Genomic DNA, 15,503 nt, shown 5'->3' with positions numbered 1-15,503 from the left:
AGTGTTTTATGATTCTTGATGAATGTATTTTATTTTTCTTTTACATACAACTGAGAGCATTTGCCCCAAAGACAATTTCCTTGGGTGTCCAACCACCCCTGGCCAATAGAGAATTCTGTGACAGCGGATTTGGTCGGGAGTGAAATGTCGAGGGGGGTAGTGAACACAGCCCCCTCCATAAACGGTCTAGGGTGGGATAAGAGGGAAGAAAACAATCAGAATAGCAGAGTAGGAAGGGACCTCCGAGGTCTTCTAGTCCAGCCCCCTGCTCCAGCCGGAGACCCTACTAACTACCCCTTTTGTCCAAACTTTTCCAGCTCATGACATTTGCAGCAAATTCCCTGTTGAGTTTTTGGACTTAACGGCTCGAGCTAGAAGCAAGTCCCGCCTTTGCTGGCACAGCTTCTGCTGGCTGGCCTGAAAACTAATTTTCACCGGCCTTGTTTTTTGCCGGCCGCTTTTTCTGAGGCTGCTGTGAGTCATGGCGGAGCAATGGGGAGCTGTGACACAGTTCTAGCAAAATGCAGGGCATGTCCTCCTCCGGCTTCCTCCTCTTCGGGCCTTTTGCAGAGGCAGGTGCCAACTCCACGAGTTTTATTCCCCCCTGGGAGGGAGTGCCTTCCTTTTGACCAAGAAGAACAATGCATCAGCGGAGAGGTTTGTCTCCAGAAGTTGTGCTTGCTCCACCCGTGGAGGTTTCGAAGAAGAGGCTGGGCAGCCATTCGTTCAGAGGGGTCTAGGACGGGTGGGGCAACCTTAAACACTCAAAGAGCCGTTGGAAGGAAGGAGGGATGGAGGGATGGATGGATAAAGTAAAGGGAAGGGAAAGGAAGGCAGAAGGGGAGGGGACAGAAGGAGAGGGAAGGGGAGGGGAGGGGAGGAAGGAAGGAATGGTACAATACATTCCATCCCAACTGTGTATTTTTAAATTTAAAGTAAGTTCTGGAATTGGTTCTTCAGATGCACGTTTAATCTGTCTGTTAAATAAACTAAACACTGTACACAATTAGGACTTGGTTTTGATACCATTTCGGTCCATTCAGTTTTTTTTTTTAAATAATGAACTGTTGTACTCTGGACCAAAACAAAACAAAATGTAATGTGACATTTCTCACACGCTACACACCACAAATTTGGCACTTAGCAAAATGATTTGTCTCCTTACTGTGCCAGTTTGGAACTTTGGCAAAGAACGGAAAAGAGCTTTTAAACATGACACAAGAGATGAATGTCCCTCCACTTTGGACTTGGACTAGACAAGGAACGGAGTTGGAGACAAGGAAATGGCACACACACAACTCAGCTCCAGGACGGAGCCAAATCCGTTTTCGCTGCAGGGCCAAATCAGCCCTTTTGAAGGGCCAAATCTTATCATTGGAGGGCTAGATTAGCTCTTTTGCAGAGCGAAACCAGCCGTATTGCAAAGCCCTGTCAGCCATCATCCAGTCACCTGAAATATTTTCAGGGCATCTCACAGTCTTTGATTAATGCCCTCACCCCGGAAAGGCGAGGCTTCACGAACTGGTGTCCACGATGCATTTGAGGAACAAGGTGCCTTCTTTCAGATAGGCGTATTTCGAGGACTGCAACTTGGCCAAAGGAAGGAACCTGGCAAAGCCACTGGCCTCGTTCAGGTCAGCCTCTGGCCTCTGAAAGGAGGCAGAGGTAGGATCCGGCTGGAGAGAGGTGACTACATGGTCTCCGTGGTCCTGGCTGAGCAACATGAAGGTAATCTGCAAGGCAGCAGAGGGAGGGAAGGAGGGAGGGAGAGAGTGGGGGGGGGGAGAAGAAGTTAGCTTCTGGGCCAGGAAGAAAGATTCTCAGCATCTTCAAACAACAGGTTGGCTGGTTCAAGGAGGAAGAACAGAGATTCTTCTGGTATCTCAAGGTCACCAGAAGAATCCTTATGGTGGAACAGATGGCGAGGATGACCGTATCTCAAGGCCAATTCGTGGGAAAGACTCCCTGGAGGGGGGAAGGAGGGGGAGAGAACAGCCCACCCGAGCTGCCTCCTTGCGGGATACAGCCCACTCCAAGGGATGCTCTTATCTCCTCTCACAAAGCTTCTGCCTGGTTGGCAAAGAAGACACTTCCCCGTCCTGCCCGGCCTGGACTTTTAAACCTGGGCTCCAAAATTCAGGAGCCCTCCCTCCCTCCCTCCCTCCCTCTTTCATCTCTCTCTCTCTCCCCCCCCCCAAACGGCCGTAACTGACCTCCTCCATATTTCTCAGAAAGATCAACAATGTGTTGGATGAGGCTGTTCTCAAAATATTCCAGCTAGTCGAAGAGAGGCTTGTTTGAGAGGAATGGGATGGGATGGGATGGGATGAGATAGAAAATAGGGGGATGGGATGGGATGGAGTAGAGTAGAATAGAATAGCAATTAGGAACAGAACAGAATAGAATAGAAAATAGGGGGATGGGATGGGACATAGAACGGAAAGGAATGGAATGGAACCCTTTCTGCCTTGGTACAGTTTCTCTTCATGGCGGCAACCACGGCAACCACAACCACAAGAAGCCTCCGTTACCTTGTGTGTGAAAGGCCAGGGCAGCAGGGCGTCATAGTCCCCTTTGAGAAGCAGGATGAAGAGCGAGATGTGGGTCCCCCTGCCTCGGCCTTCTCCATTCAGGTAGATCCTCATGCACAGTTTGTAACCATATCGGGAAGTGTAAAACGCTGAAAAGAAGAGAACCTGGAGGTTCAGAAGCCACTTTATAGGGGGTTGGGAAGGGGAGGGAGGGGCATGTTTTTTCAGCCCCCAATAAAGGCTCAGACCAGGCGAGCAGCAGAAAGAAGCGGCAGGCGGCCCAAAGTCCTCTTGGCTTTCCCAGCCTGCCTGGTCCTAAGACTGACCCCCCTTCCGAGCCCTCCCCCCCCATTCTCCGACCTGGTGCCCTCCAGGTGCAGGGGATGGTGGGGCTCCCATCCAAGAGCTCAGCCCCTTCGAGGGGAGGGAGGGGCTGCCTGGGGGGCCAGGGGGGGGCTCACCCGGTGACTGGAAGCCCTGGCTCTTCCCACAGATGGCCTCGTAGCATTTCTGGTGGACGTCGGTGATTTTCCAAAGGAAGACGCCGTCGTAAGACGCCTGCTTGGACGCTCCGAGTCGCTTCCCCAGCCGGAGGAGAGCGGCGTCCTTCTGTGCCAGGCATCGCTGGAGATCCGCCAACTTGGAGGGGAGAGAAAAATTCGGGTTAGGTGGGAGTTCCAGCAATGTGGTCATAAAGTGAAGCCAGTGCATGGCCAGACCTAGTTTCTAGGATCATTTTTTACCGCCCGTCACAAGGTGAATCGCCACAATTGTTAAGCAAATCTGGCTTCTCAGATGGACTTTTGTGTGTCAGAAGGTTGTTGCAAATTGTGATGACGGGACCACAAGACACGGCAACCCCTGTAAATGCAAGCCAGTTGGGATCACCTGACCATGGGAAGGTGCAAAAGGATGGGTCATAGGTCAACCTTTTCCCAAGGTTGTGGTAAACTTTGAGCCATTGTTAAACAAACGGTCATAAGTCAGAGACTTATGGCAGGATTCCTCCATTCAGCTAGCATAGAATAACAGAGTTGGAAGGGACCTTGGAGGTCTTCTAGTCCAACCCCCTGCTTAGGCAGGAAACCCTCTACCATTTCAGACAAATAGTTGTCCAAGCTCTTTTTAAAGATTTCCAGTGTTGCAGCATTTACAACTTCTGGTGGCAAGTTGTTCCACTGATCAATTGTTCTCCCTGTCAGGAAATTCCTTCTTCGTTCTGGGTTGCTTCTTTCCTTGGTCAGTTTCCATCCGTTGCTTCTTGTCCTGCCTTCTGGGGCTTTGGAGGAGAATAGGCTGACTCCCCTCTTCTTTGGGGCAGCCCCTCAAATATTGGGAGACTGCTATCATGTCTCCCCTAGTCCTTCTTTTCATTAGACTAGACACAACCGATTCCCGCAACCGTTATTGGTATGTTTCGGCCTCCAGTCCCCTAATCATCTTTGTTGCTCTTCTCTGCACTCTTTTCTAGAGTCTCAGCATCTTTTTTACATCCTGGCGACCAAAACTGGACACAATATTCCAAGTGTGGCCTCCCCAAGGCCTTATAAAGGGGCACGAACACTTCACGTGATCTTGACTCTGTCCCTCTGATGATGCAGCCTAGAACTGCGTTGGCTTTTCTTGGCAGCCGCTGCACACGGCTGGCTCATGTGTAAATGGTTGTCCACTAGGACTCCGAGATCCCTCCCACAGTTACTCCTATTCCTGTACCTGTGCACTTGGTTTTTCTTGCCTAAAGGTAGAACCTTACTTTAACTTAGCTGAGCTCTAACATCCTTTCTTTGGCTTAGCAAGCTCACCAACCTTCTCAATCGGGGCTTATAGCTTATAGTCTCGGGTCCAAAACCCATGGCTATCACCGCGAAACAATATATTGCTGCTTGCTGTGGTGGACAATCCTCCTGCCCGATGTGAAAGACCAAGTCTACATGTGAAGGTCCAATGAGTTGTTATTGCTCAACAACATATGCATTAGGAATCTTCTCGACTAATGGTTAGTAGCTGCTTGGAGTTAAACAAGGGTCAACAGAATTCAAGGAGTTCTAGACTTAGTTCATTTGTGACGACGTAGCGATTCTAGGTTGGTTCCTCTTTTGACTCTGCCCCCCAGGTTCTGCTGCTCCTTCCCCACTGGCTTACCTTCAGTTCTAAGCCACGAATCATATCTTGGTCAAGGCCCCTCTGTCCACGGAAGGCCAGGATTTTCTGCCGAGATGTAGCCATCTCCTTGCTCAGCACAGACGTGATGTTCTCAAAGACTTGCAGCTTGGTCTCCAGCCAGGAGACCCTCTTCACTCTTCTCAAGAGGGTGACCCAGCTCACCTCCCCCTCCCCCACCGGTGATGCAGAGAAGGACCTTTCTCCCCCGGGATCCTGAATCTTCAAGGTGAGAGGAGACTTCGTCCAAAGCTTGGCGTCTATCAAAGGTGAGTTGCACAGGCTGCCTCTTGGGGACGAATTGCCCTTCAGGTGTTTGACGTACTGGAGCAGCAGCAACAGGTGTCTTCCTGCAGCATTCTTCTCATGAACAGTTTGATCTCCTGCGTTGCCCTATTGGGAAGAAACATGGTGCCCTTGACAGGAGAAGGACCCAGTGTCAACTCGTAAATCATTCCTATGCCTGTTTTCGAGTTGCCATAAGAAGGGAGTGGGGAAAGGCCTGAGGGAGCAGTGCAGCAGATGAAGGCCAGAAGCACATTCCACGCTTATCTTGTGGAGGTTGTAGCCTCGGCTACTGGATCTTCTGCCTGGGAAAATCCTTCATTGGAGAATGTGATTGATGACACCCAGCCCGTGAATGTGTTTGGTTGGAGAATCTGATTTATGACACACCAGGGGGCTGGAGGGAAACAGGGTCATAGGGGATAGTAAATTACGTGTCTCAGAGTGGGCTTCATACGGGTTAGTGCCGGACATGTTGCTCCTAACAGTTCTTTTGTATACTTTTGAAGTTTGGCTCGAGGCTCATGATTTAATTAGGGCAATCGTTGGAACCCTGACACTCAGTGCTTTGGTCCTGTTTGGCAAGTCTCAGCCTGGCATCCATCAAGGGCACCAGCTGGAGTGTCCACACCTTGACAGAGCTACTGGTGCTCACAGCCCACCAGCCCTACCTTGAATAAGCATCCAATCCTGGAAAATCGGCAACCTTCATCCCTGGGGCCAAGACCTGAAGGATTCTGTTCAGGAAAGGATGGGCAAAAATGGAAGGAAAGATGAGCGAGGTAGGTAGATGGTGAGAGAAGGAAGGGGAGGGATGGATGGATGATAGACAACAGATGACAGACAGACACAGAGATAGAAGCTTGTAAAACAGAAATGTAAAGGTATGCAATTGAATACAGAAAACCAGACAAATTTAATGGCAGGACCTGATGTTCATTTCTGGAGGTCTCAGGATTATTGCCAGCATTCACATCCATCAACATCTGGCACACTGCTGCCTGGCCATAATTGACCAGGACGTATTCACACATACGGCGATGATCCTGCAAGATACGTTTTGCAAAAAAAAATTACCCCCAGAGAAAAGGAATTTGATTTTTATAGGAATTTAAGAGCATCTGCGAGGAAGGGGAGGTAAAACAAACATGTACATAAAAAGAATCCTTCCATCCTTCCGAGATCAGTAAAATGAGGACCCAGATTGTTGGGAGCAATAGGATGACTCTGTAAACTGCTTAGAGCAGGCTATAAAGCACTGGGAGGTGGTATATATATATATATAATGTCAAAGTGATCCAACTGGTTGTCCCAAAGGTTCTTTTTTGACCTTGTTTTTCCAGTTGCCTTTTGAAAAAAGCACCTTTGGGACATGATCTGCATGATTGGGAATCTCCATGGACAGATCCAACTGGCTCATCTCCCAGATCCATTCCATTCTTCCTCAGCACGCAATAGCCAGTCCCAGCCAATAGGTCTTCTCCCTTACTTCCAAATTGCTCAGTGGACCCCTCCAGATGCATCCTGGTATCCCACAATGCACAACGAATTCTGGAATCTCCTTGTTAAGGGTGGCCTTGCTAGGACTCTGGAAGCAAACAAGGACACACATCAAATGTCAGCGTGCTGAACAATACCACGATTTCTGTAGCTATAGTATGTTGAGTTAAAAACACGAGTAGGCAGGGTCACAAAACTGGTGAGGTTATAAACCTGGGCTAATGAGCTACAAGGGCTGGAATTGCACATCTTCAGGCCATAACCATGGTTTGCAAGATGGGGGCTGAAATGAAGTGGACACAGCTTTACCGTAAAGCCTACAAACTTGAAATTTGGCACCGATGTTCCTCTTGGCTTCTAGGGGCTCACTAAGAAAGGATTTTTCGAAATGACCATCAGAGCATTTAGAGTATTTCCTATATTATTATTATTATGAACGCGCTCTGATGCTAAGAGGTTCTACTCTCCCTTCCCACCTGAGAAGAAATCTCTTCCAAATGCAAAACACAAGCAGAGGAGTTTCAGTTTCACAGCAGCACCAAGCAGCTTTTATTACAGAACAGATGAGCACATAACGGAACCATTGTGAAGTTCAATGGAAAGGATGTACCTTTTTTTCGGGTAGTAAATTGTCTTCCCCAGTAAGTTTGGAATCTTCTTCTTTACAACCCTGGCAAATGGGGTTGCTATTATTTCTGAGCGAACAGGAAAGAAAAAGGAAAAGGAAAGTGGCTCCCATGAGATTCAAATTGGATTCTTCCCAAGGACAATTGAAAAGAGCCATTTTAGTTATGTAGGAAGATTACAGATTACAGATTAACAGAGTTGGAAGGGACCTTGTAGGTCATCTAGTCCAACCCTCCTCTGCCCTACACCATTTCTGACAGCTGGCAGTCCAGTCTCTTCTTGAAAGCTTCCAGGAAATGAAGCTCCAACAACTTCTGAAGGCAACTTCTGTCCCATTTGGTTGATTGTCCTCACTGTCAGAAAATTCCTCCTTATTTCAAGAATCATGTCAGATGCTCCATCTTTTCTATCCTGCTCCGCAGAGGGGAGAGTTGGTCTCAGACAGAAAGCCACTTGAGGAGGTTAGAAACATTTGAAATGTGGATTTACAGGCAGATGCTACATATATGTTGGGTTGACAAAATCAGAAAGGAGGAGGCGATAAGCCACCTGGGAAAGCCAAGGGAAATCAGCAAAAACATAAAAAAAAAGCAAAAGTTAGAATATTTTGGACATGTGTGATGCTGAAAATATGGAAAAACACGGCATCCTTCATTTAATCCTCCAGGGAAAGATTGAAGGCAATGAAGATCCAAGGAGAAGAAGAACATCAGGGCTTCCAAATCTCTAAGGGACCGATTTGGACAAAACTCAGCAGCCCTTTTTGTGCGGCTGTTGATAAAAACAGGATCGCCAACACCCGATGACAGATATGGCACAAGAAGGAAGAATCATAAGATCCTCCCCACGCTCTTTATTCCCCTGCCCCCAATCCCTGCCACCCAGCCAGAATGGCCTGAAGGAACCCCAGTTAGAAGGCGGAGGCCGGCTGAAGGGACAGGATTAAGAATTAAGTCAGAAAACACAAAGTCACCCAGAATTCACATTCCCCACACCTAAGCAGGGGTCGGACTAGAAGACCTCCAAGGTAACTTCCAACTCTGTAATTCTATTCTATTTCTATTTCTATTATTTCTATTCCTATTCCTATTCTAATGGAGACCTTTCTTGCAGCTTCCCTCCAAATTCATTGGCTCCTTTCTGGGGAAATGCCAGAAAGTTGGAGACGTGGAGCCAATGTTAAGCATTTCCATGGCTCAAAAAAACAGAGCAGTTGAGAAGTCTTAAGGGATACTTTTTTTTTTTTTGCTAAAATGGCCTTCCCACAATGGTGGAAAAACAGACAGTGCTTTGGACAAGGATGGGAGGTTTGAAACACAACAGGGTTTGTTTTAGTTCACCAAGAAAGCCTGTTTTGTTTTGTTTTCCTATCCTTGCTTTAATCTAGTTTAATCCACTCGACGGGGGTTGCTATGAGATTAAAGCAGAGAGGGAGCAATAAGAATCATGTAATCACGTAGTACTCATTTCTCTGACGTGTGCAAAAACCAAAACAAGATACCGTTTAGCCTTTCCAAAGCCATCCTAAAGTTTTTCCGGGTTTGAGTGCAAGTTAAATGGGGGAATTGATAAGATACTGTAGTCCTGGCACAGAACCAAGAGGAGAATGTGGAAATATTTTAGTGCAGATTTGAACTTGGCAACTGATGCATGTGTTGGGGGTTTTCTGAGGGTCCTTCTCAAATCTCTCCTCCAATTTTTAGAAAACTTCTAGGACAATCACAGGAGGACCAATCTGCCTTGCTTCTGGGTTCTGTTGGCCACCATATGTCCAGCCAGTCAGGATAGAGGCTAGGACCAATTTGAAGGCTTCTGGGTAGCAATTCTACGGTTCTTCCCTACCTCAGCTCAAGAGCAAGAAAAACGACAAGCGGGCTGGAGGCTAAAATATATGAAGAACGGTTGCAGGGACTGGGTATGTCTAGTCTAGTGAAAAGAAGGACTAGGGGTGACCTCATAGCAATCTCCCAATATTTCAGGGGCTGCCACAAAAAATAGGGGGTCAAATTATTCTCCAAAGCACCTAAAGTCAAGACAAGAAGCAATAAGGATGGAAACTCATCAAGGAGAGAAGCAACCTAGAACTAAGGAGAAATTTCCAGACAATGAGAACAATTTAATCAGTCGAAAAACTTGTCTGCAGAAGTTGTGGGTGCTCCGATCAGTGGAGGCTTGCAAGAAGAGTCTTGGACAGCCGTTTGTCCGGGATGGTATAAGCCAGGTCTCCTGCTTGTGCAGGGAGCTGGACTAGAAGACCTCCAAGGTGGAATAGAATAGAATCAGAGAGCTGGGAGGGATTATTTCCTCGTCCAACTCTGTTATTCTGGTGTTCTACTTAAGGGGAGCACGCCATCGGGTCCAGCCCAAGGCTGCTTAGTCCAACCCCTCTGATCCTTCCCATTCTATTACTCTGCTGATTTCTCCCTCCTGACCTCCTAGCCCACCTTGGTTTCCCTCCCTGTGGTCTAGCAGGTGGAGAGTAAGGGGAGGGGACCCTTCTCCATCCAAACAGAGGCAGAGGGGCAGGATGGGTGTCTGTAAGATTCAGTTGCTCTTGCAGGGGGCAGAACAGCTGTCAGGACTGGCAGTTCTCAGCTGGCAGGTGCTGCTGTCAGTCAGTCTCCATCTTTTGGACAGGATGAGCCTGCCAGGCAGGTCAGTGAATGGCCTCGCTCCCTTCCTCCCTTCCTGATTCTCTCCTTCCTTTTTTGACCCCCCTCTGTGCCTCCCCCCCATGTATCTCCACCCCCCCCCCAGTCTCATTCTCCCCCCTCTTCTCCTGACTGCCATCTCCTTCCCCCATACCTCTCTGCCCCCCCACTTCATCACGTGTCTCCCTCCCTCTTGCAGAAGAGACTCACCGTAGTGCCCAGGTTAGGCAGGCTGGGTAACAGGGGTTCCGGCAGAGGTTTTGCAGTCCGTCCTGGGGGAGAACCGCGCTGTGGCTGCCGAGGTCTTTCGTCCCCCCGGCATTGGCACAGATGCGAAGCGGGGAGCCCTGCTTGGCTTCATCCAGAGAGGAGAAGGCTGCGGCGGGAGGACCACAGCTGCTGCTGCTGTTGCTGCTTCTCTGCCTGCCTGCCATCCACAGCAGCAGCTCCTGCGAGGAGAGAGAGAGAGAGAGAAAGAGGGGGCCTCACCGCACTGCCGGCGATGCTCAGGAAGAGACCCCTCCCCAGGCAGCGAGGTGTCTCTCTCTCTCTCTCTGGCCTGCTGGGGTGACTTGAAAGCCAGCAAGATCTCAATCCTCCCAAGGATGCTGGGTTGGGCTGAAAGGGAGCCACAGCACAAAGGTTTGAGGCAGCCGTGACAGGAAGTTACAGAGCCAGCCTTTGAATTCCCCCGAAAACACAGCATCGCAGGGCAGAGGGCAGGAAAGACAAGCCAGCCTGAGTCAAAGGAGGCCACCGAAGGTCCAGGGAAAACCAGCACAAGAGATTCCTCCCCGCTGGATAGGGAGGAGGCGGGGGGGGGGGGTTAGGCTTTTAAAAGGAGGAGATAAGAAGGCAGGATTTTTGCCCTCTTTCCAAGCCACCTTTACAGGTAATCAAGAGCTGGTTCAGCGACCAATGGTACCACCATGCTGGAGAAAGTGACTTAGGGGCTGTTTTTCACCCTTCTGGCCATTGCAGCGTCCCTGTGGTCAGGTGATCAAAATCCAGACGCTTGGCAATTGGCATGTACTTATGACGGTTGTGCTGTCCCGGAGCGCCTCGTGATCCCCTTTTGCGACCTTCAGACAAGCCAAGTCAATGGGGAAGCCAGATTCGCCCTGTTACTAGTTTCACAACCACAGCGAGTTACTAACTGCGGCAAGAAAGGTCGTAAAATAGTCAAAAAACTCACTGAATTGCCTCCCTTAGCAACAGAAAGGTTGGGCTGAGTTGTGGTCATAAATTGAGGACTGCCTGTGTAAATGAATAATGCCCAGATGTGGGCGTACAAATTCAAATTTGGGGAAGGGTCTTTTGGGGAGGTGGGAGGCGGTGTCTCAGGGGCTAAGATGCTGAGCTTGTTGATCAGAAAGGTTGGCAGTTTGGCGGTTCGAATCCCCAGCGCCACGTCATGGAGTGAGCTCCCGTTCCTTGTTCCAGCAGCTTCTGCCAACCTAGCAGTTCGAAAGCATGTAAAAAATGCAAGGAGGAAAATAGGGACCTCTTTGGGGGGAAGGAAACAGTGTTCTGTGCGCCTTCGAAGGCGTTGAGTCCTGCTGGCCACATGACCACAGAGACGTCTTCGGACAGTGCTGGCTCTTCTCTGGCTTTGTAAAGGAGATGAGCAGCGCCCCCCAGAGCCGGAAACGACTAGCACGGACGGACGTGCAAGGAGGGGAACCTTTGCCGCCACCTGGGGAGGCCAGAGACATGCATGACTCCTCATCCTGTGAAAAACAATTCCCCTCTCTCCCCCCCGCATGTCTTGGGGAGGGGTCTCTTCTGTTCCCTCTGCTACGTTGAGCCCCAGACTTTAAATCCTACCATTATCTCTACCGTAGCTCTGAGGCTGACCTATTTTCTAGGCACACATGGAGCTTTGGGGGTCCTGAAATGAGCCAGAGAGCTGTTAATAACGATAAAAGCTGGATCAGGTGAAGCGTGTTCTTTTCGCCCCGAGGCTTCGTCTCCTTTGACTTCATTCGCCCCAATGGCTTTCTGAGGGCAGCTGGCAGATAATCCAAGCCAAGCTGTTCGAAGATGGGAGTAGAGATGTTTTGTTTGGCTTGACTGGTCACTAGAATTGCTGAGCTAAATTAGCTCCTAAGAGCTGTTTTCCCTAGGAGGCTCTGCAGACGCCCTCAAGGTTTTTCCTATACGTAACATGGAAGAAGATCTGTTTAGCTAAATGGTTTACCAACATGTTTTATGTATTCAGTGGGTTTTATCAACTATTCATTGACCAATTCTCCTCCTCCTCCTCCTCCTCCTTCTGCTGTCTATCTTCTCCTTCTCCTTAACTGATGACAATGATGATCTTATCCATTCAGTCATGTCTGAACTTTGGTGATTCTAATGGCCAGATCTGTCTCCACATTTTCCGATCTTGCACTACTTGAGTTTTTCTATGCTCTGGATGGTACCAGCTTTTATGGTATCCAACCACCTTGTTCTTTGGCAACCTGTTTTCCTTTTATGGCTAACTCTTCCTAACATAATTACATTCTCAAGTGAATTCCCCCGCACGACATGGCCAAAATAAGCGAAATACACTTTTGTGATCTTTAGCTCCTTGTCTATCTTCTCCTTCTCCTCCTCCTTTTCTTCATCCTCCTTCTTTATCTTCTCCTCCTCTTTCTCCATCTTCTCCTTCTCCTCCTTCTCCACCACATGTGACTTGAGCATCATTCACCAAGATGCTGCTACTATACAATAACCCACTTCATCCTCATAGCAAAGTAAACATCTCCTTTAAGTAGAGCTTAAACTGTGTGTGATACATCCACACACCTTTCTTGGTCATCGTATGAAAGGTGTTCTACCTTTATCTTCTTCTAGAATATTTTCCAGCTTCTAAGCTAGCCCACTTGCACAGGGTCTCCCATTCCACAACTAAGCCAATCAGTAGCCCAGACAAAGGTGGCATTAGATGAAAAAAAAGAGAGAGCATATTTTATGGTGTCTCTCTTATGCCACGAGAAGCATTGTGGTGGGTACAGACTTTGAAAGCCCCCTGATCTCAGTGTCCTGTTTCCTGCAAGGGCCCCCCAGCTGCCTTTGGGGTTCCCAAACATTAGCAAGAACATAAATGTCCTTATTCTTTATTGCAAACAGCCATTTAAACAAGTCTTCACACCCTCGAACTCCAAATTTATCCTGACCCTTAAGGGAGTGAATCATCTTCCTTCCTTTGCAACATGTGGAACGGCTTTTTATCTTCAGCAAAATAAGCAAATCCCGCTTTCTTGGAGAGACGAGATCCAGGACCAAGGATCCAGGACACCAGGTATACCCTCTCCAAGGCACAGGTGTGCCATCTTGCAAGGGCCTCTGTGGACAAAGCTGTCGTTTGCTGCTTGCTAAGAAAAAGAAGGGCGGGGGGAAGCACAGGTTTTTGCAAAACACCCAGCAATCCAGCAATCTTGCAAACTGTACCGGTCTCCACCTACACACGGCTGCTTTGTAAATCTTTCGGCTGCAGATTGGCTGTCTGAATTAGGGGAATCCGAGGTTTTGAGCTCTGTGTCAGCCACATCCTCTTGGGTTTGGGGGGTGTTTTTAGCCTATTCTCTGCGCCTGCTGAAGGATGGGGCTGGAAGGGATTTACCAGAGGAAATAGGTCAGCTGTGGAAAGTACCGAAAAACTTATTGTTAGTTTCCACTTGCATTTTGAAGCCACAACCCGACACTTCAGAAGTTGCTCCTCTGAATGCAGGGTTGCTGGTCTCTGTGGAAGGGCTGCTGCACAGTCCGTTCTAGGAGATAATTGCATTTGGGTTTTGGCACGGAGAACAGGTGGCTCTAGGCGTCCCGTTGAGCCCAAAACATTTGTTCAATGAGCTTTGGTCCCATTTTACGACTTTGCTGGCCAGCCTGGTGAAGGGAACCGTTGCAAATGTTATGTCGGTCGCATGGTTCTTCAGTGAATCTGACTTCCCCACTGACTCACGTGACCACGGGCCATACGTGGGAACAGTTTGCCAAGCTGTTTTGGGGGGATGCTTCCACGGCTGTGGAGTGTGGAAAAACACCCACTTTGTTCAGGATAGCTTTGAATGGTCACAAAATGAACTGTTGTAAGTCGAGGCGTACCTGTTGTCAGCCTTGGAAGCCATGTTTTTTGGGTTGGAGTTGGCTAGTTGGAACATTGATGCTGTATTTAAAAAAACAACCTGGTATTGTAGATTGTCACACCCACTTTTGTGACTCAAAGAGTTTCTGGCATTGGCTTGCCCTGTTTTGAGGAGGGTTTTTTTCCCCTTTAAAAAAGGAAAAGGAAAAAGGGGGACTTGCAGAAGGGAAAAATCTAGAGCTGGATATTGAAATTAGACATTTATCTCTTCCTCCCCCCCGTTTCCCCCCCCCCCCGAAGCAGAAAATGGTCTCGCTATCTTGTGATTTACATCTTTGAGTGAATATAGCGGTTGCGGCGTTGACAATTTTTAACAAATTGTTTTCCTGACCCTTTTTAATGAATGCAACATTTGAGTGATTTATTATATATAAAATTTTACACATACATGTGAACTATGGGTGTTGAGTGATTGATGATGATGATCATTTTTTTAAAATCAGGAGAAAGGGGAGGACCGAAACATTTGTCCTGGATCTTGGGGGAATCTTTCTGTCTCCTGCTCACTTCTGAAATCCCGGTAAGTGTAGCCTGCTGTTTCAAGGAGTCATGAGGTCGTTTGAATGGGCTTTTCTTTTTTGGCGGGTGTGTGTGTGTGTGTGTGTGTGTGTGGAGGTTTAAACGGTCAGCCACACAAGAGGTGAGTCGCCTTTTGATGATGATATAAGGCTGGAGGAAGGAGGAAGGCTTAGCAAACTAGCTAGTGAGATGAGTTGAGCTGGAAGAGAGGAACTGGCCCGAAGTCACCCATAGTGGCTTTTGGGGCTAAGGTGAAACTAGAACTCCCAGCCTCCTGGTGATTGGCCCAAAGTCACCCATAGTGGCTTTTGGGGCTAAGGTGAAACTAGAACTCCCAGCCTCCTGGTGATTGGCCCAAAGTCACCCATCATAGTGGCTGAGAAATTCTGGGAGTTGAAGTCCACAAGTCTTTAAGTTTACCAAGTTTGGAGACTTCTGATCCAAAGCATGATCGTATTCCTGTTTGCTTATGATAACCACGGAAGTCCATTAGAAATGGTCTAAATTGCCAGGCTACAGGAAGCCCAAGACCTTTGGCAGGTCTTTTCAAGAATTTAACAACCACTAAGGAAGAGATCATCAACAAATTCTTCCAAGGATTCTCTAAAGGTTTGGCAAGAACCGCAGGCGGTATTTGGGGAGGGCCACCATTCAATCCACGTCAAGTCATCCAAAGGATACTGGTATCTATGGAGAAGAAAAAACAATATTTTTAGAAAGAAAAGCAGGAGATGTCCATGCTGATGGAGGGAATGCAGGTGGATGGTGGGTGTTTTCTACTGCACAACCACTCCAGGTTAGAAGCAGAGTGGACATGCTGTAAAAAGGGCTGCCGTCTGTCAGCCATGGTGTAGAGTCTCCTGCTTGGGTGGGGGTTGGACTAGTTGATCTACAAGGTCCCTTCCAACTCTGTTATTCTATATCTAAATCCAGCAAAACCATCTAAGGGCAGAGATTAAACCAGGACACTCTCAACTGAAGTCGTCAGTCACGGACTTCTACAATTCCATCAACTAAGAGATGAGCCACATTTTCCTTTCCCTTCCTTTCCCTCCTTCTCTTTCTTTCTTTCTTTCTTTCTTTCTTTCTTTCTTT

At 48.2% G+C, this 15,503-nt stretch overlaps 2 protein-coding genes across 3 annotated transcripts in view; both read right to left on the bottom strand.

Moving 5' to 3' along the window:
- Nucleotides 1–948: 948 nt before the first annotated feature.
- TRAF1 (TNF receptor associated factor 1) lies at nucleotides 949–10,323 on the bottom strand. 2 transcript variants are annotated; one of them, XM_026686655.2, is made up of 9 exons: nucleotides 9,965–10,323; nucleotides 7,087–7,171; nucleotides 6,466–6,564; nucleotides 5,906–6,022; nucleotides 5,648–5,713; nucleotides 4,674–5,084; nucleotides 2,993–3,170; nucleotides 2,532–2,680; nucleotides 949–1,733 (listed from the first exon to the last, which is right to left on the bottom strand). In XM_026686655.2, the coding sequence occupies exons 1-9, from the start codon at nucleotides 10,186–10,188 to the stop codon at nucleotides 1,515–1,517; spliced, it is 1,548 nt and encodes a 515-aa protein (XP_026542440.2). In that variant the 5' UTR covers nucleotides 10,189–10,323; the 3' UTR covers nucleotides 949–1,514. The 2 variants fall into 2 exon arrangements, with proteins under 2 accessions (XP_026542440.2, XP_087800008.1); XM_087943882.1 differs by lacking the exon at nucleotides 6,466–6,564.
- A 4,462-nt stretch (nucleotides 10,324–14,785) lies between these two features.
- Nucleotides 14,786–15,503, bottom strand: part of C5 (complement C5) — a 32,320-nt gene continuing 31,602 nt past the window's right edge. The window contains exon 41 of the mRNA XM_026686650.2: nucleotides 14,786–15,095. Coding sequence (XP_026542435.1) covers nucleotides 14,963–15,095 — 133 coding nt within the window. The 3' untranslated portion in view covers nucleotides 14,786–14,962. The remainder of the gene's footprint in view (nucleotides 15,096–15,503) is intronic.

The sequence above is a fragment of the Notechis scutatus genome, chromosome 15 (assembly GCF_049901735.1).
Source record: "Notechis scutatus isolate UNSWTSFEM ecotype Mainland chromosome 15, rNotScu1.2, whole genome shotgun sequence".
Classification (NCBI taxonomy): domain Eukaryota; kingdom Metazoa; phylum Chordata; class Lepidosauria; order Squamata; family Elapidae; genus Notechis; species Notechis scutatus.
Note: the sequence above shows the minus strand (reverse complement) of the source record. Positions and strands in the feature narration are given on the sequence as shown.